Raw genomic sequence first — 20425 nt, forward strand, 5'->3', positions numbered from 1 at the left:
CATGAATGTGTGCTTTGATCTTTTGCATATTTATTTTTGTTAATTACTCATTGCAACTCACATAAGTTCATTAAGTTTTATTCCATTGTATTTTGCTAAAAGCTTTTGCAAAGCCCAATTCACCCCCCCCCCCCTCTCCCTCTTAGGCTGCATAACTAGGCAACAAGTGGTACAGAGCCTTGGTACTCAATCCTCTCATTGACTTAATAGTCAAAGAGTTAAAGATCTATGGCAGCCCAAATTAGAACTTCTCTTGCTGAGAGACAGTCCATAAACAAACTTTCACTTTTTAATAACATAAATTATATTTATTGGAAAGCACGCATGCGCATCTTTGTTCGGTCACTGAATTATGACATGTGGAGTGTCATAGTTAATGGTTCTCACACATCTACAAAAGTTATTGATGGTGTGTCTCTTCCGAAACTTGAAGGAGAATGTGATAAGTTTGATAAAAAAATGGCATAGCTAAATGCTAAGGCCATGAATGTTCTTTATTACTCTCTAAATGCTAATGAATTCAAAATTATTTCAACCTATAATTCTGCTAAAGAGATTTTGGATAGGTTGGAAGTAACTCATGAAGGTACTAACCATGTCAAAAACTCTAAAATTAATATACTTGTACATTATTTAAAATAGAATCAAATGAGTCAATCACTGATGTTTACTCATTTTACTGATATTATTAATAGTCTTAAAAGTCTTGAAAAATCTTATACTAACAATGATTTGGTGAGAAAGATTCACAAGTCACTACCAAGAGTTTGGGAGGCTAAAGTAACTGACATTCAAGAAGAAAAAACCGTTAACATCCTTCCTTTAGAAGAGTTGCTGGATTTTCTGATGACTCATGAGCTAACCATGAAGTAGAACTTTGAAGAAGAAGAGTCAAAGAAAAGGAGAACCATTGCCCTCAAATCAATTATTCAAGAAGAGGAAGAAAGTGAAGATTCAGATGGAATAGAGGGTGATGAGGAGATGGCCTTAATTACAAATAAATTCAAGTGATGCATGAGGAGAACACAAGGAATGAGAAAAAGGCCATTAGCCAAATTATCTTAGAGCAGACTGCCCACTGCTTAAGAAATTTCTCAAGAAGCCAAGGAAGAAACCTATGGTCACAATGTGGAGCAATAGTGACGAGTCAAGTTCAGAGGAGGAGACCTAGAAAACAACAAATATGTGCCTCATGGCCCATGAGGATGAGGTAAACTCTGAATACATTAATTATCTAATATAAAGTTTGAATATTAATTATTTAAATTTATTCTATTGTTTATTTATGATATCATGTTGAGATGACTTGCATGCTTATATAAAGAGTTTTCGGATGAACATCCGGCGGTTGTTGCGACCTCCGACTCGTGATATCGGATTGGGGACGTGACACAAGTGAAAGAGAGGCAATAGATTTTCGTAGCCATGTTATTTATGCTGGGAGTTAGGACCTTCTTCCCCTCTCCTGTGTCCATAGTTGAGCTGCAAGCTCTCTAAGAAGACCTCATTTTAATGATTCAAAAGCTAAAGGTGCACAAAAACTTTGGACCTATACGGTGATTTGGCGACTATTGTCCAGTGGATTATCTGACTGCAGCCTGGTGACTGTGATGACTACCCACTTCTTGGCAACATCTGCCAATTATGTGCAACTAAAGACTAACATGTGCCAATTAAACGTAATAATTCTTACCAAGTGGGTTAGCTCAATAGTGGAGGGAGAGAAGAAACAAAATCATTACATTATGTGGATTCTTTAGATCTCAATGTAAAATGATGGCATAAACCTCAATGTTATGAAGCTAAAGTAGATGTCATGTCTTGATGGGGATAATCATTAAAGTTTAAGTTCAATTTCATGTTCAGCGATTCAATGGGGAAGCAAAGACAAATAATCATCTGTGATAGGGACTCAGACACATTGAGATGAACGAATATAGTAAAATAAGTATTCATTACATAAACTTAATTTGAAGGATCAAAGGTACAAAGAAAATCTTATTTGGGAAATATTTAGATGAACCTCAATGTTTTCAGCCTCTGTCAACAAACCCCTATGTCTTATTCTCTCAAGATCAACCCAACAATCGGTTTGATTTTATTTTTTTTTTCAACCCTTCCATGCCCCGATCATTGAAATTAATTCGACCTTACCCACTCTAATTCCTAAACTTGTTAATGCCTACATTAACCTCTCGTCTTCTCACTCTTTCCCTTACCCTGTTATCTAAGTATTCTTCTGTTACTACAATTTTGGTACACTTTGGTACATGTCTAAGTATTCAATGATTAACACTTTGCCGTTGGTGACTGAATGATCAGCAATTGAAAATTTGATGGTTCTTTTTTGTTGGTCTTAAAAAAGGGGATTCAGAAATTCATCATGTGACCATCAGGTGCGGCATGACATTGGCCAAATTTGGTTCCCAAGGGTTTTTATGATTTGGAACATGATTTGATGCCATTTCTTCATAAAGTTTTCATGTCATGCATGCATGATCCTAAATGATCATAACATGATTCGTCCATTGCAAAATTAAGCATTACAACTGCAAAAAAAATAAAAATAAAAATTCTAAAACTATTACCCTTGAAGGATCACAAAAAAGGGAAAAAAATAAAATTGAAATATCATGATCTAAAAATGATTAAAAAGAACATGAAAATTACAACGTAAAGAGGCATAGAAGCCTATTTGATGCAGAAATCAAGTAATTTCTAAAGTTGGATAATGTTTTAGAAGGTTCCTCATCAATGGCCTTCTCCAGTATTTAAAGAGAGACTTCTTGGTGATTTCTTCTATTAGAAATTACCTTTAGCAGTTTAGCTAGTTATTTCCAATCAAATTACTGTGGCATGGCACTGCAACCACCTGATGATGATTTTGGACAAATCGAAATAACAATATTTTTATTGAGGAGGATTCCTATGTCTTTTCTCTCCCAACTAATAAAATTTATTTTTCAAAATTTCATCAGGTCTTAGAAGGTCCAAAAACAAAGAAGAAGGGGTGTTCTTTATCACTTTTTATCTGAAGTTTCTCCACCATGTTCACCACTGCTTAACAACATTGTTGATAGCGATGGGCATCGGGCCGTGCCGGGCCGGCCCGGCCCAGGCCCACCGGGCTACGGTCTAAACAGGCCGTGCCTGGCCCGGCCCGTTTCGTTAGCGGGCCGTGCCCGGCACGGCCCGCTCAGCGAAAAACCGAAGCCCGGCCCGGCCCCAAGCCCGTGGATTGGCGAGCCGGGCCCGGCACGGCACGAGACGCGGGCACGGCCCGCTCAGCGAAAAACCGAAGCTCGGCCCGGCCCCAGGCCCGTGGATTGGCGGGCCGGGCCCGGCACGGCACGAGACGGGCCGTGCCCGGCACGGCCCGTCTCGAGCGCAAACGGACCACGTCGCCGACCCGGATGTCCTTCCACTTCTTGGGGGCGAATTGTCCGCCGGAGGGGAGGAGGACCGCAGCGGAGCGGTTGTTCTCGCGGTTGTCGGAGCGGTGGCGCTACCAGTCCTCGTAGCCGTCCTTGACGGCGGTGAGGAAGAGGACGACGCCGAGGGGGACGAAGGCGGTTTCGCGGCCGTAGACGGTGAGCTGGGGGATCTGGTTCATGCAGGCGAGGATGAAGAAGTAGATGTAGGCGACGCGGCGGAACTGCTCGTAGAGATTTCGCGGAATGAACGTTATAAAGTTATATTTGGTGGTGCAGATGGCGTTGCCGGCGGGGCTGCGATGCTGGGTGGCCGTCCGGTCCGGATGGGAGATGAAGACCAGTCGGGCGTCGGGGGACTCGGGCTGGGTCGCGGCCGACCAGGCGGGGTCAGGTTGCAGGTCCATAGGAGCAGAAGAATTGGGGGCGGGGAGCAGAGGGCGAGATAGTGGGAGAATGGGGTTGGGTTCGTGGCGGGGTTCGGAGTTGGAGTCAGAGACCATGTGGGAGGTAGCAAGTGGGGAGGAAGGAGATATAAGGGCGGTGGAGAGGAGGACCATGTCGCAGGGGATGGTCTCGTCGGCCTCGCAGGGCCGTGCCGTTCTTGGCCCGCGGGCCGTGCCAGGCCAGGCCCTAATGGGCCGTGCCGGGCTCGGCCCGCGGGCCAGAAAAGTGTGACCCAGCCCGGCCCCCTTGAATGGGCCGTGCCTGGCACGGCCCGGTACTGTAGCAAGGCACGGCCCGCTTCGTGCCGAGCCATGGGCGGCCCGGCCCAGTGCCCAACTCTAATTGTTGAATGGATTATGGTCGAGCAATTATGCTACCATCGCACATCGTTGGCAAATGACACATGCTGCTCAACACATCATGGGAGTTACAAACATCTCTTATTGTCACATGTACTTCACATGATTGTATAGTCATCATGTGTGCTTGCCACATGGCTGTAATTGATTTTGCTGTTTATAATTTTAGGACAAACATCATGAAAAAATGAGTATTGGAAGAGAGGCTAGAATAATAAAGAACAGCAGCAGCGCTTCCAGCAACAGCAATAAATAGGACCATTAAATTACAAATAACTCAATATTAGTTTGTTGAATATGTTGCATAGGTCATGGATGAATTGTTAATAAACTATACAATTAGTCAGGCACTGAAACTGTTGATTGAATTGCCAAAAACTAATGAGAATTCTTAACCAAGAAAAGGAAAAAAATTATGCAAAGAATCATGAGGACTGAAACATATCATGAAATTCAGAAATATTGTTACTATGATACACCTGACACTTTCATCTCCACTAAGGATGTTACAGATGTGCTGCCTTCAAATCATGAGAACTTAACCATCAATATGTGATACATGTCCATTTCAGTATAAGTTTTGCAGTAGTAAATTCTTGATCAACCAAAACTGCATGAAGAAATTTCAGTTCCTCATGGAGATCCCATCAAAATGCATTTGTTGCTTCCTTTTAGACCATATCATGACAAGAGCAAATCCCATTAAAGACATCAATACAACCTGCAATAAATTAAACTAACAATGAATTCTACCATAGGAGGATCAAGTGCTAAAATACCTTCAATAATGTGCCCACATCTTACAATTTTAATTTAAAGCATATTTAAGTGCACAAAAAAAAAATCAAAGAACATATATCAAAACCATTATTTAACTAGGAAAATCTCAGAAATAATCACCAGAACTCGGCATGCGAGATGCACATGATAAATTCAAGAGGAAGGAGTACTTGATAGATAGCTCTCATCTTATCAACTGATAAATTGATATCTCAATATGTGTGATAAAATCCATAAATAACTGTTCCATATGAGTACTTGATGGAAGGTTGTGATTCAAGAGAAACGAGCAGTTGAATAATAATTCAGGAGGGAGTATCTGATGGAGACCATGATTTTACTCAACATATGCAACATGTAATGCATATCATCGGTACAATGTGAAGAAATATTTGATGGATTTCGGGTAAGTGGAAGATGAGTTGATGAATAAAAAAGGAATAGTTAGTGGATGGTGTGATTCCATTGACATTCGAATATTACTCAACAAAGTAAGTGAATTAGAAGGAAGAAGAAATTGACAAGTAGCCATGATCTCATTGCACTCATGATTTTTGGATGGATGGTGTTAAACATAGAGAGCAGCAGCTACATATTAGTCAGGGTGTAGGATCTTCCCCTCCCCACACACACAGAAGCATGCACCCAACCCAAACAGAATTTCCAACGAAAAGTTCATTCTCACTTGTCAAAAGGGAGAACCCACCATCTCACTCAGAAAAAAAAAAGAAAGAAAGAAAAAAAGGTTCAAGAGACTTTTAACTGGTACCTGAAAATTTATTTATTCTTAATTAATAAAAAGAGCATTACAGACATCACTGTGTAGGCCAAGCAATGCCAATCATGGGCTTTGACATCATGCATAGAGAGATTAAGCACACATTTTAAAACTATATCATATAGCTTAGATGTCCTCCCACCAGTTCTGTGATGCCATCAACTTCATAACACCAGTAAATCAAACTTCAGCCATGATCAGCAGTAACATTGAAAAGCTTGTTATATTGGTACCAATGTATGGCCGTGTCAATGCCTCTCTAACAGGTTCTCATAAAAAGATATTAGAGTACACAACCATTTTCACAGCAGAGAGGAAAAAAACAATTCAATATTAACATCAACCCTAGCCGGCAAAAGCCCGAGCCCCTATGCATGTCTTTCGAGCAAGTGGAATTATGTACTTTTGATGCAGCAAAGGGTGTTGGGAGCTAACAAGTATGTGCTACAAGTTAAATGAACTAGGATGGAATATGGCTTAGGCAAATCTCTCCAAAAAGAAATGAAGATTCTAGTTTGCTCGAGGAAGCAGATTTTATGGATCATAAAAATCTGGCACATTTGAAAGGCTATCAAGGCAAAGGCTTTTTCTTGAAAATTTGAAATGTGAAACTTCAATGAGGATGGAATAGTACAAAAATTAAACAAGCAGTGGGTAAAGCATGAGCTTGTGGGTACCAAACTACCAAACTGAAATGGGGTTATTATGTAGAGTCTACAGGTCATTGTCACAGCTTCAAATACAGTTACGCTGTTGAGAAAAGAGAGTGAACTTGTAAGGTTTTACTATAAGTCTGAAATAAATTCTTTTCTTCTAGTACATATATATATGACTGATAATCAACCTTAAACTCAATCTTCATGTATTTATGACATTCCCAGTATACAAGTTTTCAAGTCTTGCATGAGCACAAGATTCCGTGCCATTAGGGAGAAGTGCCTCTTTTTTTTTTTTTTTTTTTTTTTTTTAACTTTTCGAAAATCACCAGCAAATTGTCTTTGCAACCCCCCTCCTAAACTACAATTTTTTATGCTGCCATTTTATGACATGCAGTTTCACTTCCTTGTCTTTCTTTTCATCTCTCTTGGACACTATGCACTAATATATTGAAGAAGCATGTAAGTAACAAGACTGAGCCTGTCAAAACAAACAACCTGTTTGCCACAAGCAGCTCATGTTCGGATCAAAAACCAACTATTGGCTCAAGAGACTAGCAAACTAGCTTAACAAGATCTAGACCCAAATAACTTGTGTTCATCTCAATATAGAAAATACAGATAAAAATAATATACAAATTATAATATTATTTTTATATAATTTTACTAAATTATGACCTGATTTTCAAAAATATATAAATATTTCTATAATATTTATCATTATGTATTAATAAATTTGCTTTCAATGTATATCTCAATCATTAGATGTTAATCTAACAGTGACAATCTTTGGAATAGCAAATAACCATTGCAGCTGTTAGATAAAGAACTAACAACTTGTATTAAAAAGAGAACCCTCTCATACCATAGTTGTCCTAGCATTTGCCCTTCCCATACTTCTATCGCCACCTTTTTCATACAAGAACGGTAGAAGCATGCCACACTTATTCAAGCTACAAATCTTTTACTGCGAATAGCAACCTTCACTAGCAATGCTCCATACAGCTCACTAAGGAATTTCTCTGAAGTCTTGAATACTTATTTAATTTCAAAAGAATGCATAACCATCAATCAGGGTAATGACTATTATTATAATAACTCAATCATTATATAATCTTATCAAGAGTAATATGTCTAGTCAGCTTTTGTTTAGAGTGAACTGCCAAAATCAGATATGATTCCCTTATGATGCAGATTTAGAATGTTAACAAAATTAATAACTTGATTCTTCTTCAGAAAAATTATTTTCTTGTTTAAGATCAAAATGTAAGCCCTCTTTATTCACTTCTTCCCCATTAATTATTATTCCTGTGCATCATTGAGCTTGATCACAAGCTTCTTAGCAGCATCTGCTTTTCTGTCAATAGCACTACCGGTCATATGAGAAAATAAACACTATGGAAAGCACGAGAACAGTTGACTTACAGAAATGGCTGCAGGCACACCCACAAGGGGGTCCTGGAAAAACGTATTTGCAAGTGCGAGGGCTAGAAGACTGCTTTGCATTCCTGAAAACAGCAACTGATAAGACATCCAAATTTTATTATGGATAAAGTATCAGCAAGTAGATAAAAAATGGTGGAACCTGTCTCAAAAGAAATGGTTCGCTGTAGTGCTTTCACATCAGCTGACTTTTGGAACACCACTCCAGCCAGACTGTACCCAGACATAAAGGATGCTGCATGAAATCCGAAAATAAGCAGTACTATGGCTATTCCAAAAGGAGACATAATGGCCCCAATATTTATTGCCAATGGTGAACCAACACAGAGAGCTGTCACAAACACTGATAGTGGAGGCAGAAAAGGCTGAATAGCGCCACAAAACCTTGGAAAAAACCTGTGTAATGCACAGAAGATGGAATATTAGAGCTTTATCAAGACAAATCAATCTACCCAAACCATAGGTACCATAAAACAAATATAACAAAAGAAGATCCAGAAAAAGAATTTACTGCCAATTGCTCCTGAGTTAAAAAGTTAATATATCATAGAAGTACCTTGCAAGGGAAGTTAGTAAGATTATAAACAGTATGGAACAATTAAAGGAGTAAATGATTATCTGCAAAGCCTATCTTTCACATTCTACGAACAGTTATGCTAATGTATTCTGAGAAAGTTCAATGAACAATCAAAGCAGTAAAACATGAAACCCAGCAGAGGCGGCCTTACATTCTAATTATTTATCTACACAAATCTGTATATCCGTATAAGAAGACATTATAAATATGAGAGAGAGAGAGAGAAATTAGAATATCATTCGTAAATATCCTCATGCATGGTCATATAATACAACAGGTGACATGATTCCTCCGATTACCAAAGCTTGAAAATCTCCACTGTCAAAAGTGAGTTAACATAACTTAAAATCTAACAAAATCTAATTGTGGACAGGTATAGTTACCTGTTTAAAAGAAGCCCTGCAGCAATTGGAGCAACTACAATCTGCATAATACTTGACATCATTCCTTTTACATCGACAGGCAGCTTCTTGCCAATAAGTAGCAATGATAACATTGGTGTAACAAAAACTGCTGTGGCAGTTGATAAAGATGTCATGACAATGCTTAGAGGGGCCATAGGTGGGTCCGTCAAATAAGTTGCATAGTTCGAGAGCTGTGCTCCACTGACACATGACACTAACATGATTCCAGCACCTAATTCAAGAGGTACTAACTAAATCAATATCATTTATGGTTCAGTATTTGTGAATAAGGATATCAACTGAATTTTTCCGCACCTAAAGAAGCAGGAAGATTAAAAGTTGAAACCGAAATAGTGCCGAAAATGTATCCAAGAAGAGGCTTAATTATGAACTGTCCAACGTATCCAATAGCAATTGCATCAGGTCTTTTGACTGCTTCTATAAAATCCTTTGGACTTGAATTGACACCAACTGCAAACATTAAGAACCCCAGTGCAGGTGCGTAGTACCTGATATGATTTCCATAAAAAGACCAATGTTAATAAAATGATATAGCAAGAAAATTCAGCATACATCATGCAATTGAATAGCTTAGATATTATCATGTTGTATTGTCTCAACTAGTATGCCATACTGGTCCGAACCGGACGGTACGGAGCATACTGTACCATACCGCTTTGGTACCAGTATCCAATATAGGTGGCACCAAAAATATTCGTACATCATACCGACACCATGCTAGTGTGGCGCCGGTACAGGGTCTGGTACCGAAACAGCGAAACATGGTCTCAACTCTCAACTATATCCCTTTTATTAATATAAATTTTTCATTACTTTTTCTATACAAGTGTATACACGATATGCAATATTAATGTAGCTAGATTGTTACTAGTACAATAAACCTTGGATCTTGGTCATGCATCCAGGTAAATATCCTCCATCTCTCTCCCTTTCTTCTTTTCTTTCTTTCTTTCTTTCTTTTTCTTCTTTCTTTCCTTCATCCCTTTTTTTCTTTTTCTTCTACATTCCTTTCTTTCCTTTTTTTTTTTTTTTCTTCTCCCTTCCTTTCTTATTCGTTTGTCTCAAAAATCTGCCCTTATCTAACATCTTGAATTTCAAAATTTTGTGTCCAAAAAGAAGAAAAAAAAAGAACAAAGAAGATAGGTTTTGAAATATCTGAACTATTAGAGGCATTCAATACTTCAATAGATGGGAAAGGGGTATCCATCGGAGGAAGGCAAGTCTCCTTCTTTTCTTTCACTTTTTCCTTTTTGTCATCTTTTTTTCCTTTTTTCTTTCCTCTTTCTTGTTCTCTCCCTACATGGTTTCAGAGCCCCAACCCATGGGAGGGGGATAGAATGGTCGAGACACCCCCCATTCCACAGGGACTTAGAATCTTAATGGGAACAATAACGATGGCTGTTGTAGGGATATTCCTATTACATAGCAGCTATCATTATAATATATTTTAACCATTTTCAATGTAATCATGGAGATTAACTCGTACACTTCCATGATCTTCAAGTCTTTAATGAATTTTTAATCCCCAAAAAAGGCGGCATATTTTTGCCCTAAATTTCATATTTGTAGCCACATGGCAGGTAGTGTCTGAAACTTTTTATAAAATCAAGATTAGGAGGGTTGGATAACAAGGATTAAATTGACCACGTTATTTGTTGCTTAATTTTATGATAGACTGATGCTTAACACAAGAAAATAGGTGATTGAAGATTAGCACATGAGCAATAAAGCAATTCTAGGAACCAATTGCAGTTTAAAGGGCAACATGGACTTCGACAATTTTGAGGTAGTTTCTAAAGATCAGTCTCCGACAATTGACAAGTTTTAAAGGAAACTTAGGCATGATTAAAGGACATCTCCAATACTTCAACAACTACACTTTATCTGCATCTAGTCCCCATGGAAGCATTCATAAACTCCTTGTACCCATGTTTTCAAGCATGACAACCATTCCACTATGGATAACTATTGACTATGCTCAATTTTTTGATTCATTGTAATTAATTTCTTTTTTTTATCTATGTGAGTTATTCTTTCCATTTAGCTTCTTTGCTTTGTATTATCTCATCCTATTAGAGATTGTAAAGTCCTCTTATTGAGGCAAAATCAAGCCCTGCCTCTTGACAAGACCAAACTCATCAACTGATTCGCTCAATCTACCATGCCAGTGACCCAATCGACCATAGTTTAGTTTCTCAAGAAGCACTACATGTAACCCAATTTTGTATTCTTATCTTAAGCACATGAGCTACCTTTATATTTTGAATATTATTTTCCAATGACAAGATTCTCTTGCATAATAGAGTAATCGTCTCAGGACGTATTATTAAGAAGAAGGCCGTAATCATGGCTCAATTTTTTGATTCATTGTAATTAATTTCTTTTTTTTCTCTATGTGAGTTATTCTTTCCATTTAGCTTATTTTCTTTGCATTATCTCATCCTATTAGAGATTGTAAAGTCCTCTTATAGGCTGTACCTATAATAAAAGCAACCTTCCTTAAATCCTCTGTATTAATCAAACTAGGTTTCCTTAAACTTGCTTCCTCTTTTAGATCTTCAATCAAAATAAAGCTCACATATGAAGGGAATCTTTGAAACGATAGGCAAGTGCTTACCACCTCAATATATAGGCCATTAAAATATCTTCTATCAGTTCGCTACCTACTGATTTTTATTTTCTCCTAAAGAACAATGCTCTTCCTAGTTTTGTTGAAGTCAGAATCAAGGAACCTGATGTACTTACATTGTGGGCATTTCTTGACTTCAGAACTAACCTTGGATTCATACATGTCTTTTAAGTTGCTCCCTTTTGCTTAGATCCCACAAAAATCATTATCAATCCATCTAGCATGTAATGTACTCTAAATCTCGAAATCAACCATTTCTGGTTATACTTCTTTTTTTTGTCCTCCTTCAAAATATTAGCTTTCCTGTGTCATTTAAATTTTTGCTCATTTATCTCAGTTACCTAAAACATATAAGAGTTTGATATATGTATTATATTTTCACTGGGCACAATATCATTATGTATCTTTCAGAACAATGCCATTGCAGCCCGAAATATTTGACAGGTATTACTTTTGTCTCTTTCACAAGTCACAAGGAAAATATAATTATCAAGTATCTATCATCACAAAAAAGTAAAGGAGATATATAACCTGTTTGTGAACCACATGAAAGAAGGCGGGTAAACAAGGGCCAACACTGTACTTGCAAGGACCACATGGGGTAGAATTGAATTTGCACCCCTCAGAATCTTCAAAACGTCAGTATCTTTTCTCTCAACCTCCTGAAACAATCCAAGCAGCAACAAGGCAAAATATGTTAAAACAATAGTGAACCAAAAAAGAATCATTCCATTTGTTTTATTAAGAGTGAGTTTTCCCAAAAACAACATACAGCAAGCAATCATCTCCCACTCCCCTGTTTCCATTTTGTGAAACCATGGGAAGCAATATGGGACTAAAATTAAATATTTTTCCGCTTTTTGAGCACAATTGGACTAATAAAGATTGGACCTTGTTCCTTTACCTACTATATTCAAAGTTATAATTTATGTTATTCTCATATTTATTGGGCTAAATAATAAATTCGAACTACTTTGGGATAAATGAGGACCTGGCCCGGAACGAATGCATCTTCTCGGGTGCGATCGGGCTCGAAAGAATCAGCCGTCTTAGCCGAACTACATCTTGCCACAAGAACCCTACTACCCTTCGCTGCTTCAATCAAAGTAATCAGAGAGAGCGATCGAAGCCAAAGGACGACAACAACAAGGGAAACAAAGCGAAGTCAAGAACCTACACCATGTAGCGGTTGAAGAAGCTGCCGGGAACGCTACAGAGCAGCAATCTGGAAGAGAAACTACTCAGTTGAGAGAGAACGAAACCGAGATAGAGAGAGGCAGATAGAGACAGAGATAGACCTGATCGCCGGTGGATGAGAGCGGCAGAAGGGCGTTGGAAGGCAGCGGAGAGAGGGAGGGGCCGCTTTAAGGCGACGGCGTTGGGGTTCATCTCAGGCGATCTGCGGAGATATCGCGCTATTACTGGCAACTCGGAGTATTTTGACTTCCCCCAGTGCTTTCGAAAAAGTGAGGTTTACCACAAAAAAAAAAAAAAAAGAAAAAAAGAAAAGAAGAAGAAGAAGAAGAAGAGGTATTAGAAAATCACTTTTATGGTTTGCAGAAAAAGAAGAAAAAAAAATGTGTAGTCAACAGAAAAAATAATAAAACATCTCTTATTTGGTTGAAGTTTTCAAAGGAGAGAGACAAAAAAGTTGTATTCCCATCTTTCATGGAAAGTCTTTTCCATAAAAAATATGAGAAAGTTATTTTCTTGTGAGTCGAGAATCACTCTATTTTTATTTTTTCTAAAAAATCCTTTAGCATTAAAAAGACATTAAAGATCTAATTTTTATTAAGGATATAATAGAAATTACATATAATATTTCTATAAAAGTGAATGGACAACCAAACATAAGCACTTTGTAAATCTGTCACTTTTTCATTGTCAATCAAATATATCAAAAGTACTTTTTCAGGTTTTCTCTTCCCAGGAATCTGCTTTCCAAGAATCATATTTCTAAAAGAAAAAATGTTTTCTGCGAACCAAACGAGCCGTTAGTTTTTTATATATAACAAACAATATATTATTATATTCAATTATATAAGTGAGATATCTATATATACATAACAATTCAATCATAATTATATTCTCCACGACTTTAGATTTCTTTTATGGATATATATAATAGGGTACATCTCCAGTATTTAATATATTTATACAAAATCCTCAAATAATATTTTTTGCCTCTAAATGCTCTCTCCAAACGCTGATATTGCCTAAGCATCAATCTACGTTACATAAATGGATCGAGTTGCATTATATAATTTAACTTAACAAAACTGTATTAAGAATAAATCATTTTCAGAAACCAGAGATCATAAATATTTATTTTTGATGATATCCGCATAGTGAAATAACGTATTTTATCTTAATAAATAGAATATCCAACCTCATATTTGAAGCTATATTTGCATTCACATATTTGATCTCGGAGATAAAGTTTCCAAATCCATTTTAACTCTACAGCTAAAGATTATAGCTGTATTTAACCTTTGTGAGTGAGCCATGTATTTAACCCTTGCGATGTAGGTCAAGAGACTGCATTTAACCCTTGCAACTTAGATCCATAGTACTCAAATTCTGAAACAATAATCATACATTCGTATTTAAACCCTGACCCCTACGGCATAGATCATAAGGTTGCATTTTTTTTTTTTTTGCTGAAACATAAGGTTGCATTTAACCACTGCACATAGGCTACGAGACTATATTTAACCCCTGCAATGTAGGTCATGAGATCACATTTAACCCTTGTGGCTATGGGTCATGTAATCAAATTCTGAATCCATAATATAATCAAGCTATTTACACCTCATCCTAGTAATCTAACTGGAGACCCACCATGTGGGATTAAGTTAGATACAGCAAAAATAGATGAAAGTCACATGACTCTTGCGAAATTGGATACAGTTTGGCTGTAAATCATACTAATTATGGAGTGTCAAGCCAAAGAGGTAGAATTTGGCTATAGCTAGGATAAGTAGGCCGAGAGATTGAAATCTAGCCATGTTAAACTATGATACACTGGTACGAGTCATAGGCCAAGGGACGTTGAATCATATGGTTCACAGGTACACTACATGTAAGATTATAGGAACGAATAGTCGAAACCGCTAAAGATCGTGACTATGTGGGCATTTATAAGAATCAATGCTTGTATTCAGTTATTTTGTTCCTTAATATAAAATAGTGTAATTATACTCTGGAGGGACCCTTCGACAATCTAATATATCAATATATTTTATATTACCTTAGCTTACCAGTAGCATTCTACCTTAGAAGTAGTGTTAACTTAACTTAGATCTCTACTACCCTAGCCCAAGCTACACTTATCTTTATCTGGATCCCTCTTCTTCCAACGATGGTATGATGGTGGTAAAAGTTACTGAAGGTCAATGCACCTTGACCCATACTACTCACATATCCTTACTTTGAAAACCGTCTTTTTGGCTACTCTAATGCTAGCGGTACGCTCGTGAACCTGTCTATTCTACTATCTAACTTGTGCCAACAAGTTCTCCAGCACACCTGTCCCCTTAAATGGTGCGAAAGAAACTTCACACAAACCCCTAGCATAGAAATTTAATTAAACAATATATTTCTACTCATATGATGGCATTATTCTTTGATCAAACTCTATCTTTGTTGGAGTGTGGAGCCTGATCCATTTCCTTTTTCAAGACCCCTATGTACACTATGGTGGTGGAGGATCAAGGGAAGACAAGCCAAGAAGAGTTCAAGAAGATTCAAAGTTGAATCAGCAAGAAAAAACTTTCAGCAGGGTCAGGAGTCGACTCCAGCAGACTTGGAGTCGACTCTGGCACAGATGAAGACTTAGCACAGTTTTGGAGTCGACTCCAGATTTGTAGGAGTCGACTTCCACAGTGTTAGAGTCGACTCAAGACCTGCAGGAATCGACTTCCATAGGAAGACAGAGAGTTGTTTTCTGTGGACTGTTTTCCGAGTCGACTCGCAGAACTACGGGAGTCGACTCGAGCACGATTGTCATGCAAGGCTGAGTTATGAACCAGGTCCAAGTCAAAGTTTTTGAGTCCTAATCAAAGTAAGAGATCAGTAGGTATATATAGACTTCTTGAGGGACACGAGGCAATGAGCGGCAACCTAGAGAAATCCTAGAGCTCATCAATAAGAGGTTCCAAAGAGATTCAAGCATCCAAGGGAGGTGGCAGAACAGTTGACTCTTGGGTGCATCAGGAAGACGATGTGTTGTTCATCTTGAGAGAGATTGTTTGTTGTGAGAAAGAGAGTTTGTTCTTATCTCCTGAATCTCTGTAATTTTCTTTATTCATATAGTGAAATATTGATATGTGCTGCTGTGGACATAGGAGCAAGAGACTCCGAACCACATAAATTTGTGTGTCTTGTGCGTGTGCTATGTCATATTTTTCTTCTTTTTTCTATTATCCTTTGTATTCCGCAATCGTAGGGTTGATCCCTAACAACTGGTATCAGAGCTATCTGGTTCGAAGAAAAAAGTGGGAGCAATGGCGGCTGAAGAAGGCAAGGTGAAGATTAACAGATTTGACAGCAAAGACTTCAGTTTCCGAAAGATGCAGATCGAAGATTATCTGTATCAGAAGAAGCTTTGTTGGGTGATTGTTGTTCCCTTATTTGATTTTAATGAGCCCAAAATACTTGAGTATATTTCTTATTATACTAATGAATTCAAGTGAGTATTTTAGAAAAGTTATTGTTAAATATGCTAGAATGCCTTAAGAAATGGTTCAGAAATTTTAAGCTTAACCTTTACAATGGTTGGAACCATTTCAGTCTTCGCCCTGCACTCGAGTCGATTCTGAAGATTCTCGAGTCGACTCTGGCTTAAAGGTTGTAACATGGCACGCCCTCGAACCGACTCTTAGTTTGGGCGAGTCGACTCCTGACGGATTGGCAGAGAGTAGGATTTCTGAGTGCAGAGCGCGAGTCGACTTCGACTTAGACTGAACCGACTCGTAGAGCCAAGACAGAGAAGCATTTACAGAGGTACAGTGCCCGAGTCATCTCCAACTGATGTCGAGTCGACTCCTACAAAAAGACAGAAGATTCATTTTCAAGCCAACTGATATCGAATCGACTCTAGCTATGGACGAGTCGACTCCTGTTGAGGCCGAGTCGACTCCAAGGACCAAGTCAGAGATCAAATCTTCAAAGCTTCTGATACCGAGTCGACTCCAATTGTGGACTGATCGGTTCTTTCAATTTTGAAAATAAACCACGCAATAGCACGTACCCTATAGGATAGTGATTACGGGTGTCGGTCCACAGGGATTGTAGAATAAGTTATTTTTCTTTTAAAAATAAATCAAGAAGAAGAATTTGCTAACTTAATTTAACTAAATTAAACTATGAGTGCGAATTAAAATTTATCAGAATAAATGGATCTAGGGTTTGGAGTCCACCACATAGCATTGCATCAGGGTTTGTGTTCTTTATTTTTTTTATCTTTTGGAGGGGCATGCAATATTGGCTACAAGCCTTTTAAAATAAAAGCATAAATAGTGTTAGAAAGATCCATCTTCGGTGTAGCATGAAGTATCTACCTAATTATGCTAACCTAGGGTGCAGTACACCTCATCTTCCTAGGCATGGATCATCTTAGACTACTTTAGCAAACATGAATAATAAATAGCATGCTCAAAGCTTAAACATAATAAAAGGATTTTTCATTGATAATAAGAATTTAAACAAGCTCCAAAATAATAAAGAAAATAAGAACTACAATGCCCTGTAACATTGCTAGGGCTTCATCCAGCCCTAGACTAGATGTTTAGCTGAGCATGGCTTCCGGACGACCTCCCATCTTCAAATGAAATTGATCAACTCCCATTATTCCCAAAATATCGAAACTATTCTCTTTCCCCCTCCTTTCTCTCTTTTTTTTTTCTTTTTCCCTTCTTCCCTCTCGGCTCTCTTCTTCTTTTCACCGAAACAGAGGGTCTCCCCTGTTTTTCTCCCCGAGCTCTCCCCTCTAAGCTCCCTGCCGATGGCTTCTTCATATAGACCCTCTCACCCGGTGATGGATCCCTTGGGAGCGTGCTGGTGGGGATGCGAATCTGGGATACTCGGTGGGAGGAGCCGCAGGATCAACGTGATGGCGGGCTCCGGATGCATCGCGGAAGAAGAAGCGGAGGACAGATCGTGGACGGATGACGAATAGCTGGATCTCGGGATGTTAGCATGATCCGTGGAGCACTGAGTTGAATGCAGATGGCCGGATCAATGGAGCTGGCCGCTGGTGTGCTCGTTGGATGCAGCTGGAATGGACTGATGCGGAAGAACGGGATCTCAGCTGCGGATGAAGGGGCGGAGGAACGGGAGGTGGCTGCGCCGCGTGGAGGATTTCGTGGAGGATTTCTTAGGCGACGCCGTCTCCTGAATCTCGGCCGTGATACACTGCGGGGAGTGGGGGAAGAAGATGAACAGTGTTTTATCTTTTATATATTTATTTTTTTTTTGTAACACTGTTCATATGAACAGTGTTTTCACGGGACACTGTTCATATGAACAGTGAATCCAATAATTCTTCCCGAAATTATTTTTATTTATTTTATTACATTTATTATTTTCTTTCTTCCCTTTTTTTTGTTTTGTAATTATAAATTTTATATGAAGGCAGGTAAGGAATTGGTTGGAAATTGACTTTGGGTTTGAGGTGGGTCATGATCGTTGCTTTGCTTGAACTTATTCTCGAGCCCAATGTCATTTAAATTTAATTCTTGCTAAACTGCTTCAGACCGGACTCGACAAGACTAAAAGTAGGACCGTGACTTAATAAAAAAAAGGGTTAATCAAACCTTTTTCTTCATACAAGAATAATTATCTAATCAGGACCAAAACCTATTTAATCATAGCCTTAGCTTGATTACAACTCCATCAGGTTACTAAACCGAGTTAACACAATCTCCTCCTTATATGTTTTCATGAAAGATCGCAACCAAGGGAGAGACAAGTTCATAGTCCGGTTTAAGAAAAGAATTATTTACTTCTTACCATATTTTAAATTTATTTCAATGATTATTCAATTTCATGGTAAAATATGTATTTATCAGTTTAAGAACATTGATAAGTGCTATGGAAAGATAACTAAATTATAAATTATTAAGCACTTATCACACCCCCAAACCTATGTTTTGCTAGTCCTCGAGCAAAATAAAATTAGAAAAGAAGAAACTCTAACTCACTTTCGCAGGCATCGCGATTGTATTTACCATATGCAACAAGGCTTTAAACCCCTAGATTATCCTAGTGGACGAGTTATAGTCTCGTGAGGGTTTACAGTGAAGATACCCACAAACTTCAATATTAAAATAAATCATTTATTGTAATGATTTTTTTATTTTATTTTTTTATTTTATTTATTTTTTATTTATTATTTTTTTATCGATTGATCTATGAAGTAAAAATCAAATTCCAAATGCATACTAGCTAAGAATTTCAAAAACTCTTTTTTTTTTAATTATTAAAATCTAATTTAAGATACATAAATGATAAGAATTTCAAAGCACACACGGTTTTATTTACTAAGTCAGCCCAAATTCTAGGTTAGTATGCAATTTAAGTTGAAGTCATTAAGTTTCTGTTTAGAGAGTTATAAGACTTATTTATACTAGAGTGCTCGGTGAAATCTAGACCGTACACAAGCTAAGGGTTCGGATCTCCAAAATATTGCAAAGAGTAGTAGTTTCCAAGGATTGGTTGAAGGGACCTACTCACTGATTCAAAATCATCTTATCTGCAGGTTTTCGAGAGTTGTGGATGTTTACTTTAGTACCTCACGGGCTTTATCTGTAATATTCCAGTTTACTCGAATTTTTACAACGACGGCTTTCACACTATTGTCTTTTTCAAGGTCAATACAGCATTTTTTTTTCTATTTTTTTTTCAAGAAAGATATATAAATTGTGCACTTTTACTCTTGTGATGATTTCTCCGTATAACGAGCAATCAGTCGACAACTCTCACACCAGTTGGCATAAGGTGTCGGGCATCAAGACTCCCCTACGGACTTATGCTCGAAGTCCTCATCACAAGCCCACTTGACCTTTGACAATAGGTAGCCCTTTTCGATGTTCCTGACTAAATCCATTTTTATTGATGATTTTTTTTTTTGGGATTAGATAAGTATGATTCATCAGGGTCCAAGGTTGCTACTATACTATCAACATAATGTCGAGCCTAGACCTTAGAAGGGTCGGCCAGTGTGTAGTGAAATTCCAAAGTATTAATTAGCTTACAACTCCCTAAGAGAGACTTAATAAAAGGAACTTAAATTTGTATTACTTCCGACTAGTCATTGGGCTTTTTAGATTTTATATACCTTGTGTGTTTATCATTCTCGCATTAATGTATAGAAATTAGGTAAAAAAATATTTTTTTTTATTTATTATTTTTTTCATTATTATTTTTTAATTTATACAAATGAAAATGAACACTTTTTTTTTCTTTTCTTTTTTAAATGAAAATCAAGATGAAGACTCCCAAACATAAACCTGACATTGTGAAGTGAAAACGAATGCAAGAGATGCAAATAAAACCAAAAATGCTTAAAAATACTTAAAAATACCCCCAAACCTAAACCTAACATTGTCCTCAATGTTAAAGAAATCTAAGAGAATTGGGTTGCCTCCCAACAAGCGCTAAGTTTATTGTCTTCAGCCAGACACAGTGCATCCTTAATTATTTTGATAAACAGGGTTCGTCAAATTAAGGGATTCGATCAATTGCCCATCGGTAACACAGTCCACATAAGGTTTTAACCTTTGACCATTGACTTTTAAAACATGTCCACCATTGAGGTGTTGGATCTCTACTGCACCATAATGAAAAACTTTTTTCACTACGAATGGTCCATCCCACCTAGAGCGAAGTTTACCCGGGAA

General features: G+C 37.8%; 1 protein-coding gene across 1 annotated transcript; it reads right to left on the reverse strand.

Annotated features, from left to right (window-relative positions):
• Positions 1-4665: 4665 nt before the first annotated feature.
• Positions 4666-13027, reverse strand: LOC103701113 (putative sodium/metabolite cotransporter BASS5, chloroplastic). The gene is made up of 9 exons (XM_008783088.5): positions 12824-13027; positions 12703-12750; positions 12517-12617; positions 12057-12187; positions 9191-9384; positions 8855-9107; positions 8037-8290; positions 7877-7959; positions 4666-4958 (listed from the first exon to the last, which is right to left on the reverse strand). The coding sequence occupies exons 1-9, from the start codon at positions 12912-12914 to the stop codon at positions 4863-4865; spliced, it is 1251 nt and encodes a 416-aa protein (XP_008781310.3). The 5' UTR covers positions 12915-13027; the 3' UTR covers positions 4666-4862.
• Between the last annotated feature and the right edge of the window lie 7398 nt (positions 13028-20425).

The sequence above is a fragment of the Phoenix dactylifera genome, chromosome 16 (assembly GCF_051530095.1).
Source record: "Phoenix dactylifera cultivar Ajwa chromosome 16, Ajwa_hap1_PhDact_Kaust_v1.1, whole genome shotgun sequence".
NCBI lineage: Eukaryota > Viridiplantae > Streptophyta > Magnoliopsida > Arecales > Arecaceae > Phoenix > Phoenix dactylifera.

Coding starts and splice junctions, on each gene's coding strand:
- LOC103701113 (XM_008783088.5), bottom strand. CDS start 12,914: ATGAACCCCAACGCCGTCGCCTTAAAGCGGCCCCTCCCTCTCTCCGCT. Junction 12,751..12,823: donor TCTCATCCACCGGCGATCAG/GTCTATCTCTGT, acceptor TTTCTCTTCCAG/ATTGCTGCTCTGTAGCGTTC. Junction 8,291..8,854: donor GCAGGGCTTCTTTTAAACAG/GTAACTATACCT, acceptor TGCATTACACAG/GTTTTTTCCAAGGTTTTGTG.